The following is a 17,875-nucleotide window of genomic DNA, read 5'->3' as shown; positions in this document are numbered from 1 at the left end:
GCAAAGAAAGAGAGCGAGCACAGGCAGAGGGACAAACAGGCTCCCCACCAAGAAGGGAGCCCAACGCGGGGCCTGATCCCAGGACGGTGGGGCCCAATTCCAGGTCCGCGGGGCCCGATCCCAGGACCACAGGACCATGATCTGAGCTAAAGGCAGATGCCCAGCGACTGAGCCACCCAGGGGCCCCATGTTTTTAACTACATTTTTTGAGTGATTTTCTTAAAGCTTACTCTAGGGCTCACAATATATATTATTTACCCAAATCTACTTCAGATTTATTCTAACTTAATCTAAGATATACAAACTTTCTTCCTATTTGGCTTGATCCTTCCCCACTTTTTTGTACTATTATTGTTATACATATTACATGTAGGCATGTCACAAGCCCAACATTTTATGATTATTGATTTATGCTCTTCTGTGTTTTAAAGAAGTTTTTTTTTTTTAACATTCATTTATTTGAGAGAGAGACTGAGAGAGAGAACACGTGCATGTGCATGTGCACAAGTTCGGGGGTGGTGGCAGAGGGAGAGAGAGAATCTCCAGCAAACTCCTGGCTGAGCGCAGAGCCCGACACGGGGCTCAATCTCACAACCATGCGATCATGACCTGAACCGAAATCAAGAGTTGGACCCTTAACCAAATGAGCCACCCAAGGACCTCTAAAGAAGTTTTTAAATTATTTATAAACTTTTAAATATTAACCTTCTTATTTATCATGTTTGGTTCTCTTCTTTGCTTCCTGTGGCAATTACCATCTGGTGTTATTTCCTTGCTCCAATAAAGGTGCATTTCCAACCCCTTCTTTTGCTCTATTATTGTCTAATATATTTCCATATGTAGACCTCAAAATACATTTTATAGAAGTGTTTTATTTGTTCTTAAATGAATTAAGAAAGGGGGAAAATGTAATTGTAATTTTTAAAAAATAATTACCTTAATGCCTTTATTGGTGCTCCTTGTCTTTTCTTGTGGATTTAAATTACCATCTGGTATCATTTTCCTCTCGTGCTCTTTCCTCAGTCATGTCCACTCTACTGATGACCCCATCAAAGGCAATTGTTACACTTTTTCTGATTTCTATAATTTCCTTTTGATTCTTAAAATTTCCATCTCTCTGCTTATATTACCCATCTGTTCTTTCATGTTGTATACTTTTTCCAACAGAGCTCTAAACATATTAATTATAGTTATTTTAAACTCTCAGTCTGATAAGTCCAACTTCCTTGCCATATATGAATCTGATTTTGATGCTTAGTCTTTTCAAGCTGTGCTTGTTGTATTTTAGTATGCCTTGTAATTTCTTTGTTCGAAGTTGGACATAATACCCAGTTGAATTGGGTAAAAGGAACTCCCCACACTAAACAGCCTTTAGTGGTAGTAATGTGAAGGGAGAGGGAACATTCTATAGTTTTATGATTAGGTCTCAGTCTTTTAGTGATCATGGTCCCACATGACTTTCACTACTACCTCTCAAGTCTTCCTCCCCACACCCCACCTCATTTACATGAAACAGGAGGCTAGAAGGGACTGAAGCTGGGTAGTTCACTTCCCGAGAGCTGGTTAAGCTCTGGTAAAATCCAGTGTGATTAGTCTCTAGCAAAGTTTCCTTTGAGGCCAGGCTTTTTGTTAAGGAGAACAAAATTTAGAGGATATATTTCAGAATGGTTAATTTCTCCTCCCTCCTGCTGAAACCACAAGATTTTTCTCTAATATTCAGAGTGAGAAACTGGTGGGGCTCCAGGAACTAAGCTCACAAAAATGTGCCCCTGGCCTGGTCTCCAGGAGTTTTTAACTCAAGCTAGTCCATGCTCAGTCTCCAGTAATCAGTCAATTACCCTTCAAGCATTCCTACCTGATGCTGGCTCCAGCAGTGGCTTTGGGGTAGTTTCTCCTTCAGGTAACCTGTGATCCTCTGTATTTGTCTATCTCAGGTTTTCAGGTGGTGCTTTTGTCCCGTGTCTTCAATTCTCTCATGGATCAAAGAATAGTTGTTGATTTTCAGGTTTTCAGCTTTTTCTTTTTGTTAGGATGGGAGGTGTGACTTCCAAGGTTCCTACATGTTGGACCAGAAACTGAAGGCCCGTATGCTGTTTTTAAAGAAACTACCAATTTTCTAGACCAGTTGTACCATTTTACATTATACCAGCAAATGTGTGAGAGATCTAGTTTCTCCACATCCTTACCAACATTTGGAATTGTCACTTATTTCAGCTGTTCTAATAAGTGTGTAGTGATTTCTCAGTGTAGTCCAAATTTGTATTTCCCTGATGGCTAGTGATGTCAACCATTCTCTTCATGTGCTTATTTGCCATATTCATATACCCTCTTCAGTGAAATGTCACTTTGTGTCTTTTGACCATTTTCTAACTGGACTGTTTGCTTTTTTATTATTGAGTTTTCAGAATTCTTTATATATTCTAGGTATGTATCTTTTAGCAGAAATGTGGTTTGCAAATATTTTCTCTCAGTCTGGATTGTATTTTCATTTTTTAATGGGGTCTTTGGAAAACAAAAGTTTTTAATTTTGATGAGATCCAATTTACCAAGTTTTTCTTTTATGAATGTTTTTGTTAAGAACTATTTTTTAAGAACTATACACTAAGTCCTGAAGACTTTCTGCCTTCTTTTCCCAAAAGTTTTAAGTTTTACATTTAAATTAGATCCATTTTGAGTTACTTTTTGCACATGGAGCGATGTTTAAGTGGAGGTCTATTATTTTTCTTGGCCCATGAAATCCAATTGTTCTCTCAGATCTCTATTTCTATTACGATTTATCATCACTAGATAATCAGCATGGTTTCCTTTTTGCTAAAACTAACCCACTGAAAATAGTGATCTTGATTGGGCAAGAGGCGGGTAGATTTATAATTTTTTGGCAACATAAGGGGGAGTATTTCAATTGAGACTTTAGGCATCTGGAACTCAATGTGAAAATACCAAAGAGTGGGGCAACAGAGCTGGCTAAGACAGGGGTAAAAAGGAGAAAATAAATTTAAAAAAACTAACTTCCCTCAATTCTATCCTTTTGCCTAGCATTTAGATCATAGCAAACCCCAAGTTAAAAAAATAAGAACAAAACTACAGTCAAGTTGCATGCAAATAATGCTAAGGCATAAAGCATACCTTAAAAATCAGTATTTCCAAATTGCAGTCATCTATGGAATACTTGAACACATTTGCTGTATCTGTATGTAATATGTACTATTTCATGATTTTTGCCTTAACCAAGAACAATATAATTTTCTTAACATGTTTTAATTGTATCAATACAATCATCAGGTGACACTTTGGAGACTGATTAGTATATCATGTGAGGTGTTATAAGTAAAACCAAAACTCTCATCAGCCTGTGATCGATATTATTTTCCTACATAGGTGTGACATAAAATCACTGCCTGATGTTACTGTGACTTTTTACCAAGATTATCTGTCATCACGTTAACTCACATCCAAGCTTTTGCAGGTCTGAAATTTTCTTCCCACTGGATATGTAGTGGGAATTCCAGTTGATAACATTTTTGTTTAAAAAAAAAAGGAAAGAAAAGAATCAACTGAGTCAAGTTGTCTTAGTCTTAAGAATTTCTGGATTTCGTCCTTGGAGGAGGTCAGGATCTTCCCAAGGTCTGGGTCCTCGAATATTCTTCCAGTCATCAAAAGCGGAGTCCTTTATTTTCTATAGAGCCACAAAAATTAAAGTATATATGTTAGGGTAAAAGTCCTGTGGCTTTGATTAGGACATGAATAAATGAGTGGAAAAAATCCAATAGGCCCTCAATTATAATTTTAACAAATAAATCAACTGCATGTCACACATAATAATTGCAGTAATGGCATATTTCCTAGGATTTGGAATTTTTCTTGCTTGCTATGGAGGTTATTTAGACTATCTTTCTCCCTCCCCCCATCAGAATAAAATTATCAAATTAGAGAAAGAGTCTGCATACTTTATTTTGGAAAGCACAAAGAAAGGCAAGAAGCCGGGAAAACAAAAGTCCAACTCTGAAGGCTGATTCAGCTAATAATGACTAGCATGGGTTAGCATGGTGACAGTAGCAAATGAGAGGAAAAGACCAAAGGTAGAGACCCTAAAGTCTGCTAGAAGGAAGAAAAGAGACTAAGATGATTTGTCCTGCACCTGAGAAATGAGTCTGAGCCTATGAATGAAGACATTCCCCACAGCTGCCAAGAGCAAATAAATACCTTTCAGTCAATAAAACCTAGTTTCAACTACAGTTTGGATCATGGTACCTTCACAGTTAGTGTGAAATACCTCTCAGCAGGGAAACGAAGGTAGGATAAAGGGAAAAATATAAATGGTTCTTCACCCTTCAACACCACTCTGACAGTAACTTTTCTACATCTGCTTTGATTGTTCTGGAATTATTGAGTAAATAAGATAGAAAAAGAGGCTCAGAGAACACAGAATAGCTTACATCCAGAGATAGGGAAAATGATATAAACTTACAATGACACTTGGGTAATAAGCATTTCTCTTTTGCTAACAAGCTGTATAACCTTGGGCAAGCGATTTAAGCCATCTGGTCACTAATTCCCTCATAAATAATAATAAAAAGGCGAACCAAATGGTCTACATGGTTTCTTCAGTTCTCAAATTCTATGGTTTCCAAAATAACTAAAAGAAAATTTACTCCCAGACAAACCCTCCACAGCATCACTACTGACATAGTGCTTATAGATAGAGAAGTAGCAAGTCATAGGTTTTGGCAAAATATTGGGGAAGTAGTGAACTGAAACCATTCTCTAAATGTCACTTACAGTTTTGCCAGGAGTCTATATTAAATATATGTAAATGAACAAAGTTCTACTAATTTAATGTGCAAAGGAGTAAATTATTTTCAAGTATAGTTATGAAATTATCCAAAGTTATAAAAAGGTTTGAAGAAAGAATGACTTTTCCCAGATAACATAAGACATATATGCTCAAGAGAACTTAAGAATAATTCTTAGATGAGGGGCGCCTGGGTGGCTCAGTCGTTAAGTGTCTGCCTTTGGCTCAGGTCATGATCCCAGGGTCCTGAGATCGAGCCCCCAATCGGGCTCCCTGCTCAGCGGGAAGTCTGCTTCTCCCTCTCCCACTCCCCCTGCTTGTGTTCCCTCTCTCACTGTCTCTCCCTCTGTCAAATAAATTAAAATCTTTTAAAAAATTTTTTAAAAATTAAAAAAAAAAAACAAATAATTCTTAGACGGGATGCAAGGATGGCAGAACTTCACATAAACGTGTTCCAGTCTTCAAAGATCTTTAGTAAATAAAAGAGTCTCTGTGGAATTTTGCAAAACATGTACAGTCACTGAAGACTATGCTGTACATGTGTTGGGCAAGACCACCTAAGGCTTACCACTTAACAACCAACTGCTACAGAATTGAGTATGAAACAGAATCAAGAAGTGCTGAAGAAGAGCAGTGTCAATACTGGATTTTCAGCCCTGCTACAGTAAAGACCTCTCTTTAATACCTAGCTTCTACCTTGACATACACCTGAGACACCACAAAGGCTACTCTTTAGGAATAAGGATTATGCCAAGAGTAAGATCGACTTTGGACTCATTCCAACAAAGCTTAAAGCCAAGCTCTGACAAGATCCTCTAGAGAGACAATTTGGAGAATGAGTCCCATGAAGTTACAGCAGTTTAGGAAACACCAAAGCCTTTCCACAGATCCTCTCTTAAAAAGACAAAACCAAGCTCAAAATGATCAGCCAATAATTTAACTGCCTGCTAAAAATGAGAATCAATTCTTCACAAGTCTCTTCAATGTATTATTTACAATGTTCACCTTTCAAGCAAAAATGACCAACCATACAAAGAAACAGGAAAATATGATCCACAGCCAAAAAAATCAACAAAATACAAGAAATGGAGAACATCCCCCCTAACTACCTGCTATAATACCATGCGCTATTAAACACTTTAATTTTTGCTAATCAGAAGGGTGGACAATGACACGTCGTTATACTTTTAACTAACATTCCTGTAAGTTTGGTATCTTGTCATATGTTTAAGAGTACTTATTCTCCACATCACTTGCCATCAGGGAAATGCAAATCAAAACCACAATGAGATACCACCTTACACCAGTCAGAGCGGCTAAAGTTAACAAGTCAGGAAACAAGAGATGTTGGCAAGAATGTGGAGAAAGGGGAACTCTCTTACACTATCAGTGGGAATGCAAACTGGTGCAGCCACTCTGGAAAACAGTATGGAGGTTCCTCAAGAAGTTAAAAGTAGAGCTACCCTACAACCCAGCAATCGCACTACTAGGTATTTACCCCAAAGATACAGATGTAGTGAAAAGAAGGGGCACCTGCACCCCAATGTTCATAGCAGCAATGTCCACTATTAATAGCCAAACTGTAGAAGAAGCCAAGATGTCCTTCAACAGATGAATGGATAAAGATGCGGTTCATATTTACAAGGGAATATTACTCAGCCATCAGAAAGGATATATACCTACCATTTACATCAACATGGATAGAACTGGAGGGTATTATGCTAAGTGAAATAAATCAATCAGAGAAAGACAATTATCATATGGTTTCACTCATATGTGGAATATAAGAAATAGCACAGAGGATCATAGGGGAAGGGAGGGAAAACTGAATGGGAAGAAATCAGAGAGGGAGACAAACCATGAGAGACTCTTGACTCTGGGAAACAAACTGAGGGCTGCGGAAAGGGAGGTGGGTGGGGGGATGGGGTAACTCAGTGATGGGCATTAAGAAGGGCACATGATGTGATGAGCACTGGGTGTTATACGCAACTAATAAATCACTGAACACTACATCAAGTTATGATGTACTACATGTTGGCTAATTGAATTTAAATAAAAAAAATTATTAAAGACACACACACAAAAAAGAATGATATTTATTTCCTTTTTGCTGAAGTCTTTACATTCTTTGCCCATGTTCCCACTGACCAACTAAAATATTAAACTTTTCCATGTTGATCTGTAGATGCTGCTCATATTTAAATAAACTAATTCATCATGAAAAGATAAACAGTATTTTTACAATTCCTCATTTAACTAGTGACTTTATACACATTATTTTGTTTTAGGCCGAACTTTTGAATTTTTATAAACTCATCAGTCTTTACTTTTAAAGCTTTTGAATTTTGTATCACATTTAAATCACCTTTTCTGACTCAAGACCACAAAAAAGAATCTCCATTTTTTTCTCCTAGTATTTTTAGCATTGTTTTTTTTATTTTTAAATTCTTGTTCCACCTAGAATTTATTCATTTTAATATGTGAAATAGACATCCATCTTTATTTTCTTTTCCCAAATGACTACATAGTTAGTTGTCCCAATACCATATTGTTTGGGGTAATTTTTTTCTGCACTGGTAATAATTCAAATTCACCTTAAGACAGACAGAATCAGTCACTGACTAGTAAGACTGTTACAAAAGAGATATTAACATATAACATACATTAACATATGTACCTCATACTCTGATTCCAATGATACTTTACTCATTTTCAGTTTTTTTTCTAATTCGGGATCAATCTGTAGAAAAGAAAGAGGAGCCGTAAGTTATTTAAGTCTGTTATATGCAACTTGAATTTAAAAAGTCACATAAGGGATGGCTGGGATGGTAAGGCAGATAACAAACACATGACAAAATCTCGATCAGTCCAACCGTAGAGTGATAACTAGGGCACTGCTACCACTACTACTACAACTGTCAGCAGCTAATATTTACTGAGCACTTTTTATGTGCCAGGCATTTTGACATATACTCACAAAAACATATAATTATGATGATGATGATCACAAGTAAAGATAATGGGACACAAGGAGTTTGAATTACTTATTGAAGAGGAAGAAACTGGCTTCGAACCTTGGCCTTGTGCTTCCACAGTCCATGCTGTTAACCACCACCCTAAATGATGTTATTACATAAAAATACTAATAAATGTATGCTGCTCTTGAAAACAAAAAAGAACACCTTCAATACACCTGAAATAAAGTGTCTAAGAAAATATTAGACAGGATTCCACAGTGTTAAATAGGAGCTGATGTCATGTTATCTGTGTGTGGCAAAGTGTTAAGGAAAGAAGAATGTGATTGCAGAAGTCAATAAACAAACAACAACAACAAAACCCAAACTAACATAAATGGAAGAGCAGAATAGTGACTGAATTTAAGACTAAATTAACACACTAGAAATACAACCTGAAGATTCCATTAGAATGCTGCACAAGAGTTGGGATGAACGAAAGAAAAGCTGTATTATAAAAGCTAGATCCAAAAGTTCCAACACATGTCTATTAGGGGTTTCAGAATTAGAGAACAAAGAGAATGGAAGAAGGGATATAATTAAATAATTGACCAGTAATTAATTGAATATTTAGAGAAACATGAGTCCCAAGATTGAAAAAACACAATAAAAAATAACCACAACAAAACAAAAACTGCCCATTCTTAATCAAGTAATAGTAAAGCTTTAGAATACTAAGGATAAAAAAGAAAATCTCAAAACCAAAAAGAGTTGAAAAGACTGTTTACTTACAAAGGAATATGGATTAGAAAAAAGACTGCTCAAAAAAAAAAAAAAAAAAGAAAAAAGACTGCTCATTAGCAACCTTGTATGGTAAAAGAAGATAGAATTATTTCAGTATTGCTATTGATGGAAGATTATTTTCAACCTCAGTTTCATTTTTACTGTTTTATCTTTTCTTCTTTCTTGACTTTTACTTGATTTTTTTTCTCAATCAGTTTCGAGTGGTAGAAATATATACAAATGTATCAATAATTACAGTAAATATTAAACTCATCTATTAACTAGTAGAGATTTTCTGAACTTTAAAAAATCCTGCTATACACTACTTACAAGAAATGCACATAAAAAAGAATGAAAGCAAAAGGTTGACAGTAGAGGGCTATAAAAATGATACACCAACAAAAAAGCTATGGGGATAGGGAGATCACTAAATAGCAGTATTTATAATGGATAAAACAGAGTTCAAGGCAAACTATCAAAAAGGCAGATTTTATATTGATAAATGGAACAATTTTTCAAAAATATGTAAGAATTATAAAATATCATGTGACTACATTGCTTTAAAATGTATGCATCAAGGGATGCCTGGGTGGCTCAGTCGTTAAGTGTCTGCCTTCGGCTCAGGTCATGATCCCAGGGTCCTGGGATCGAGCCCCGCATTGAGCCCCGCATTGGGCTCCCTGCTCGGCGGGAACCCTGCTTCTCCCTCTCCCACTCCCCCTGCTTGTGTTCCCTCTCTCGCTGTGTCTCTCTCTGTCAAATAAATAAATATTTAAAAAATAAAAATAAAATAAATAAAATAAAATGTATGCATCAAAATGGATAAACACTTTTTTTAAAGAGAAAGGCTTTTTTTTTTTAAAGAATTTTTTATTTATTCATTTGAGACAGAGAGAGACACAGAGAGAGAGAGAGAGTAGGAAAAGTGGGGAGAGGCAGAGGAAAAGGGAGAAGCAAACTCCCTGCTCAGCAGGGAGCCAGGCGTGGGGCTCGATCCCAGGACATGGAGATCATGACCTGAGCCAAAGGCAGATGCTTAACCATCTGAGCCACCCAGACGCCCCTAAACACAAACATTCTAGAAGAGCTTAACATACCTTTTACAGAATCTAATAGATCAAGCAGATTATAAATTAATGTGATTATTGAAAATAGGAGTAAAATAATAAGATTTTTCTAATAGGCATATATAGAATTTTGAGCCCCCAAAATTTAGATTGCCATTTCCCCTCAAATACACACAATATGTTTATAAGAACTAAACTTATTCTAGGGCAGAAGGGAAAACTAGGCAAAATCACATGTAAAAAATATTGTCATACATGCCACACTGACTATATTAGATAACATTTAAAATCACTTGATCTTAGCCAAAAGGCTGAGAAGTGGTAACATTTAAAATCAATAGCAAAAAGATAACTGCAGGAAACATCCAAATATATGGAAGCTAAAGAAGTTTTAAATTATATTAACATGTTAAAGAGGTTATAAAAAATGAAAATTGCAAAGCATTTATAAGTGAAGAGTGACCTTGTTGAACTACCTTATTCATTCTAATAGTTTTAATCTTCTTCAGCAGACAAATTTCTTGGTAGGCAACATTTCATCTGCACATAATCACATTTTCCATTCTTTCTTTCTAAACTTCACACCGCTTATTTCTTTTTTCTGTTTGACTATATATGGTATAGGGCTATGACCTGCCAAACAGTACTAAAAAGTAGCTACAATTATGAATATTCTTTTCTTATTCTTGGCTTTAATGGGAATGCTTCTAATGTTCCTCTATTAAGAATATTTACTATGGGTGCCTGGGTGGCTCAGTTGGTTAAGCGACTGCCTTCAGCTCAGGTCATGATCCTGGAGTCCCTGGATCGAGTCCCGCATCGGGCTCCCTGCTCGACAGGGAGTCTGCTTCTCCCTTGACCCTCCCCCCTCTCATGTGCTCTCTCTCTCTCGTTCTCTCTCTCTCTCAAATAAATAAATAAAGTCTTTAAAAAAAAAAAAGAATATTTACTATGACTACGGTTAACAGAATTCAACAAAGTGGCTAGATTAACAGATAAATATCAATCAAAGTGCATGGATCTACATACAAAATCAATAGGGTTTCTTTACTCAAGTGAAAACCAATTAGGAAATGTCAGAAAAAGAAGAATCCATAACCAGAATAGTCTTATCTATTTAAAAAATTAAATCTATAGCTAAATACATTTTAAAAAAGACTGAAGCCCAGAAGGTGTCACTGGCAAATTGTATAAAATAGTTAAGAAAGTAACACCAATTCTACACAATCTGTTCCAGAAAATAAAAAAGGAAGGGAAACCAACTTATGTTATGAAGCCAGCATTACACTAATACCAAAACCAGAATGTTGGGGAGGAATTTTCCCTTCTTCCCTTCTAGGTTCATTGGCCGGCCTAATAACTGACATAAAACACATGAACAGGAGAAAAAAAAATTATGTATGTATGGGAGGCCCACAAAGATATGAGACTCACAGGTAGCCAGGCAATTGAGTTAGGCAATTAAATATCATTCTGAGCTAAGGAAAATGAGGTAGGGAACTAAGGTTTAAAAGGGGAGGAAGAAAATCACAGGAAGATGAAAAGAGCAAATGTTTGGTAAACAAATGTCTACTATGCCATGCAGGTAAGTCTTTCTGGTATAAAAAGTTATATATCTGGTAAAAGATCTCTTCCTGGTACAGGTCCTCCATCTAAGTTGTTTTAGGCAGTTAAAGGAGATAAAAAGCTTTTCCATAGTCTGCTGGGTCTTCAGCTCAAAATAATCCACATGTCAAAATGGTTCATTTTGGGAGAGCATATCCTGCTCCCCCTCAAGACCAAACAGTAGGAGGAAAAAAACAAAAACTAAAACCTGCAACAATCTCTACAGTAACCCCTCGTGGAAAAGTAAAAATACAGCTTTCAAACCAACAGAACAACAACAAATTAATAAAACATTATTAATCCAAAAGAGGACAAAAGTCAAAAAGAAATAATTGTAACAAATAGTGCATAAAAAGAAAGCATATTTAAACCCAAATATATAAAAATTTACATTAAGTGTAAATGGATTTAATGATCCAATTAAAAAGACTATTAAAAACATATATTCTGTTTATAAGAGATATATATTTAAAACTTATGTTTATAGAAAAGTTAAGATTAAAAAGGAAGCTAAAGAAGTTATATTGACATGCAACAAAACAGCCTTTAAGGAAAAAAGCATTATTAGCAAGCAAAGTGTTAAGAAAAAGACAAAAGGCCCAAAATGGAGTGACTTCTGCTAAGCATGTCACCAAACTGAAACTTAGTATCTAACCTAAGTTCCACCCTCCCCCAGGAATGTAATCTTAACCAGTCAGTCTGGAATTTCCTGGTCAGAGTAGTGGGGTAAACTACCTGATTGTCCTTGTCTGTCCCCCCAAGAAAGATGAAATAATGTGCTCTTTCCTTGTCCCTGCTCAGAGCTCCTTTCCATTTGCCTGATGCATGAATCACTGAATAAAACCAATTTGATCTTTAAATTTATCAATATTTAAATTTATATAAATTTTGTTTTTTAACCAAAACTTCATTACACTAAAAACTCAAATCCCCATGAAGATGTAATAATTCTGAAATTATGTGTGCCTACTATCATGGTGATATGGAATCATAATGAGAGATGTTAGCACAATTTTCTCAGAAGCAGATAGAAAAACAGATTTAAAAAGTCAACACTACAGAAAATTTGAGAAAACCCTACAAACCTGGCCAAATGGATGTATAAATTTTTAATATGTACCCAAAAGTGCCAGATATACATTTTTTCAAGCACACATTATTTATATATAAACTGATCAATCATATGTTGGGTCATAAAACAAGGCTCAACAAATATCAAAGAATGAACTCATTGAAAATATTATTTGATTACAACGCCATCTAAGTTAGAAATCAATAAAAAATAAGCAGGAGAAGTAGCAAGATGGCGGAGGAGGAGACCTAAAGTTTGTCTGGTCCCAGGAATTCGGCTAGTTATCAAACCATTCAGAACACCTACAAACTCAACAGGATATCGAAGAAAAGAATAGCAGCAATTCTATGAATAGAAAAGTGACCACTTTCTGGAAGGTAGGACATGAGGAGAAGTGAATCCGAGGCGATATTCGAGAAGATAAATGGCGGGGGGAGGGAGCCTCCGTCAGCCACTACCCGCAAGTGATAGAGCAGCGGAGCCCAAAATCCGAACTTTTAGAAGTCTGCTCCGCTGAGGGATGTCGCTCCAGTGGCTAAGCAGGGGGTGGAACCCTCGCGGGACAGTGTGGTCTCAGGACCCTTGGGGTCACAGAAAGACCGGGGGTGCCTGAGTGCAGCAGAGCTCCCAGGTATTGGAATGGGAAAGCTGGCTGCAGAGACCCAACAAGTGGCAGATCCAGGGAGACTCCCCTTCCTCCCCCGGGAGGAACAGCATGGCAGCGCACCACAGGAATCTGCTGGGTTTGGAGACTCCAAACGGGGTCGTGTGCTACAGATAGAAACACTCAGTCACAGGCTGGGTGAGCTCAGAGCACAGCCGGAGCCCAGGGAGACAGGGGTGATCGAATGCTTTTCTCTGGGGGCTCACTAAGGAGTGGGGCCTAGAGCTCTCAGCTCCTCCGGTACCAGAGACTGGCAGGCCGCCATTTTCACTCTCCTCCAAAGCTGTACAGAAAGCTTTCAGGGAACAAAAGCTCCCAAGAGCAAACCTGAGCACATTACTTAGCAGGGCCCCTGGCAAGGGCAGTGCAATTCTGCCTCAGGCAAAGACATTTGAGAATCACTGCAACAGGTTCCTTCCCCAGAAGATCAGCAAGAACATCCAGCCAAGACCAAGTTTACCAATCAATAAGAAATGTAAAACTCCAGCACTAGAGAAGTACAGCACACAGAATTCATTGCTTTTCTCCCATGATTCATTAGTCCTTCAAAGTTAATTTTTTAAATTTTCTTTAGTTTTTTCCTTTTCTATTTTTTAGTTGAATTTTTCTTCTTTCCTTTTTTACCCAACATCTTACCAATTCCTTTTTTAAAATCTTTTTTAATTTTCATTTTTACAGTCATATTCTATCCCTTCATTGTATTTAACCTTATTTTGTGTGTGTGTACACACACACACACACACACACACACACACACACACGTTTTTCTTTCTTTAAGATTTTGGGATACAGTTTCTTCTAACAGACCAAAATATAACCTAAAATCTAGTATATTACTTTATCGTAGTCTCCCACCTAATCACATTTTTTATAAGTTTTTTGTTCTTTTTCAACCAACTTATCAATTCCTTTTTCAAAATCTTTTTAAATTTTCATCTTTACAGTCATATTCCATCTCTTCATCTTATTTACCCTTATTTTTGTACATATATAAGTTTTTCTTTCTTTAAAATTTTGGGAGGCAGTTTCTTCTAACAAGACCAAAATACACCCAAAATCTAGTGTGTGGCTCTGTTCTATTCACCAGCCTGATCATATTCTTTTTTTTTTTTTTCTTTCTTTTCCCCACAGTTTCAGGTCTCTTCTGTTTTGTTTAGTGTATATTTTTCTGGGGTCATTGTTACCCTTTTAGCATTTTGTTCTCTCATTCAGCTATTCTTCTCTGGACAAAATGACAAGACGGAAAAACTCACCTCAAAAAAAAGAACAAGAGGCAGTACCAACTGCCAGGGACCTAATTAATACAGACATTAGCAAGATGTCGAACTAGAGTTCAGAATGATGATTATAAAGATACTAGCTGGGCTTGAAAAAAGCATAGAAGATACTAGAGAATCTCTTTCTGGAGAAATAAAAGAACTAAAATCTTACCAAGTCGAAATCAAAAAGGCTATTAATGGCGTGCAATCAAAAATGAAGGCTCTAACTGCTCGGATAAATGAGGCAGAAGAGAGAATTAGTGATCTTAGACAACCAAATGATGACGGGTGCCTGGGTGGCTCAGTCATTAAGCGTCTGCCTTCGGCTCAGGTCATGATCCCAGAGTCCTGGGATCGAGTCCCACATCAGGCTCCCTGCTCGGCAGGAAGCTGCTTCACCCCTCCCACTCCACCAGCTTGTGTTCCTACTCTCGCTATCTCTCTCTCTGTCAAATAAATAAATAAAATCTTTAAAAAAAAGGAAACCAAATGATGGAGAATAAAGAAGCTGAGAAAAAGAGAGATAAACAACTACTGGATCACGAGGGGAGAATTCGGGAGATAAGTGATACCATAAAGCAAAACAACATTAGAATAATTGGGATCCCAGAAGAAGAAGAGAGAGAAGGGCAGAAGGTATATTGGAGCTAATTATAGCAGAGAACTTCCCTAATTTGGGGACGGAAACAGGCATCAAAATCCAGGAGGCACAGAGAACCCCCCTCAAAATCAATAAAAATAGGTCAACACCCTGACATCTAATAGTAAAACTCACAAGTCTCAGAGACAAAGAGAAAGTCCTGAAAGCAGCTCGGGACAAGAGGTCTGTAACCTACAATGGTAGAAACATTAGATTGGCAGCAGACCTATTCACAGAGACCTGGCAGGCCAGAAAGGACTGGCATGATATATTCAGGGCACTAAATGAGAAAAATATGCAGCCAAGAATTCTATAACCAGGAAGGCTCTCATTGAAAATAGAAGGGGAGAGAAAAAACTTCCAGGAAAAACAAAAACTAAAAGAATTTACGATCACCAAACCAGCCCTACAAGAAATATTGAAAGGGGTCCTCTAAGCAAAGAACAAGCCTAAAAGTAACATAGACCAGAAAGGAACACAGACAATATACAGTAACAGTCACCTTACAGGCAATACAGTGGCACTAAATTCATATCTTTCAATAGTTATCCTGAATGTAAATGGGCTAAATGCCCCAATCAAAGACACAGACTATCAGATTGGATAAAATAACAAGACCCATCGATATGCTGTCTGCAAGAGACTCATTTTAGACCCAAAGACACCTCCAGATTTAAAGTAGGGAGTGGAAAAACATTTACCATGCTAATGGACATCAAAAGAAAGCTGGGGTAGCAATCCTTCTATCAGACAAATTAGATTTTAAACCAAAGACTATAATAAGAGATGAGGAAGGACACTACATCATACTTAAAAGGTCTATCCAACAAGAAGATCTAACAATTTTAAATATCTATGCCCCTAACATGGGAGCAGCCAATTAACAACAAAAGCCAAGAAACACATCGACAATAATACAACAATAGTAGGGGACTTTAACACCATCCTCACTGAAATGGACAGATCATCTAAGCAAAAGATCAAAAAGAAAATAAAGGCTTTAAATGACACACTGGACCAGATGGACTTCACAGATATATTCAGAACATTCCATCCCAAAGCAACAGTATACACATTCTTCTCTAGTGCCCCTGGAACATTCTCCAGAATAGATCACATCCTGGGTCACAAATCAGGTCTCAACCGGTACCAAAAGATTGGGATCATTCCCTGCATATTTTCAGACCACAATGCTTTGAAACTAGAACTCAATCACAAGAAGAAAGTTGGAAAGAACTCAAATACATGGAGGCTAAAGAGCATCCTACTAAAGAATGATGGGTCAACCAGGAAATTAAAGAAGAATTTAAAAAATTCAGGGAAGCAAATGAAAATGAAAACATAACTGTTCAAAACCTTTGGGATGTGGCAAAGGCGGTCCTAAGAGGAAAGTATATAGCAACACAAGCCTTTCTCAAGAAACAAGAAAGGTCTCAAATACACAACCTAACCCTACACCTAAAGGAGCTGGAGAAAGAACAGCAAATAAAGCCTAAGCCCATCAGGAGAAGAGAAATAATAAAGATCAGAGCAGAAATCAATGAAATAGAAACCAAAAGAACAGTAGAACAGATCAACAAAACTAGGAGCTGGTTTTTTTAAAGAATTAACAAGATTGATAAACCCCTAGACATAAGCCTCTTATCAAAAAAGAGAAAGGACCCAAATAAATAAAATCATGAATGAAAGAGGAGAGATCACAACCAACACCAAAGAAATACAAACAATTATAAGAACATATTATAATGGATGCATTCCTAGAGATGTATAAACTACCAAAACCAAACCAGGAAGAAACAGAAAACCTGAACAGATCCATAACCAGTAAGGAAATTGAAGCAGTGATCAAAAATCTCCCAACAAACAAGAGCGCAGGGCCAGATGGCTTCCCAGGGGGAATTCTACCAAACATTTAAAGAAGAATTAATACCTACTCTTCTGAAACTCTTCCAAAAAATAGAAATGGAAGGAAAACTTCCAAACTCAATTTTATGAGGCCAGCTTTACCCTGATCCCAAAACCAGAGACCCCATCAAAAAGGAAAACTACAGACCAATATCCTTGATGAACATGGATGCAAAAATTCTCACCAAAATACTAGCCAATAGGATCCAACAGTACATTAAAAGGATTATTCACCACCAAGTGGGATTTATTGCTGGGCTGCAAGGTTGGTTCAACACCTGTAAATCAATCCATGTGATATAATACATTAATAAAAGAAAGAACAAGAATCATATGATCCTCTCAATAGATGCAGAAAAAGCACCTGACAAAATACAGCATCCTTTCTTGATTAAAACTCTTCCCAGTATACGGACAGAGGGTACATACCTCAATATCATAAAATCCATCTATGAAAAACCCACAGCAAATATCATTCTCAATGGGGAAAAACTAAGAGCTTTTCCCCTAAGGTCAGGAACACGGCAGGGATGTCCGCTATCACCAATGCTTTTTAACATAGTATTAGAAGTCCTGGCCTCAGCAATCAGACAACAAAAAGAAATAAAAGGCATCTGAATCAGCAAAGAAGACATCAAACTCTCACTCTTTGCAGATGATATGATACTTTATGTGGAAAACCCAAAAGATTCCACCCCAAAACTGCTAGAAGTCATACAGGAATTCACTAAAGTGACAGGATATAAATTCTATGTTGGCATTTCTATATACCAACAAGACAGAAGAAAGAGAAATTAAGGAGTCAATCCCATTTATAATTGCACCCCAAACCATAAGATACCTAGAAATAAGTCTAACCAAAGAGGCAAAGAATCCGTACTCAGAAAACTATAAAATACTCGTGAAAGAAATTGAGGAAGACACAAAGAAATGGAAAAACATTCCATGCTCATGGATTGGAAGAACAAATATTGTGAAAATATCTATGCCACCTAGAGCAATCTAGACATTTAATGCAATCCTTATCAAAATACCATCCACTTTTTTCAAAGAAATGGAACAAATAATCCTAAAATTTGTATGGAACCAGAAAAGATCCCAAATGGCCAGAGGAATGTTGAAAAAGAAAAGCAA

The 17,875-nt window shown here is 36.9% G+C and overlaps 1 protein-coding gene across 1 annotated transcript in view; it reads right to left on the bottom strand.

The window, feature by feature from the left end:
* Window positions 1–3,242: 3,242 nt before the first annotated feature.
* COX16 (cytochrome c oxidase assembly factor COX16) overlaps window positions 3,243–17,875 on the bottom strand; it is a 30,911-nt gene continuing 16,278 nt past the window's right edge. The window contains exons 3-4 of the mRNA XM_028126594.2: window positions 7,470–7,532; window positions 3,243–3,676 (exon numbers count right to left, since the gene is read on the bottom strand). Coding sequence (XP_027982395.1) covers window positions 3,560–3,676; window positions 7,470–7,532 — 180 coding nt within the window. The 3' untranslated portion in view covers window positions 3,243–3,559. The remainder of the gene's footprint in view (window positions 3,677–7,469; window positions 7,533–17,875) is intronic.

Source organism: Eumetopias jubatus, unplaced genomic scaffold, assembly GCF_037043125.1.
Source record: "Eumetopias jubatus isolate StellerSeaLion01/CBP00866 unplaced genomic scaffold, mEumJub1_p1.0 scaffold_7, whole genome shotgun sequence".
Classification (NCBI taxonomy): domain Eukaryota; kingdom Metazoa; phylum Chordata; class Mammalia; order Carnivora; family Otariidae; genus Eumetopias; species Eumetopias jubatus.
The sequence above is the reverse complement of the archived record's forward strand: the minus strand, read 5'-3'. Positions and strand labels throughout refer to the sequence as shown.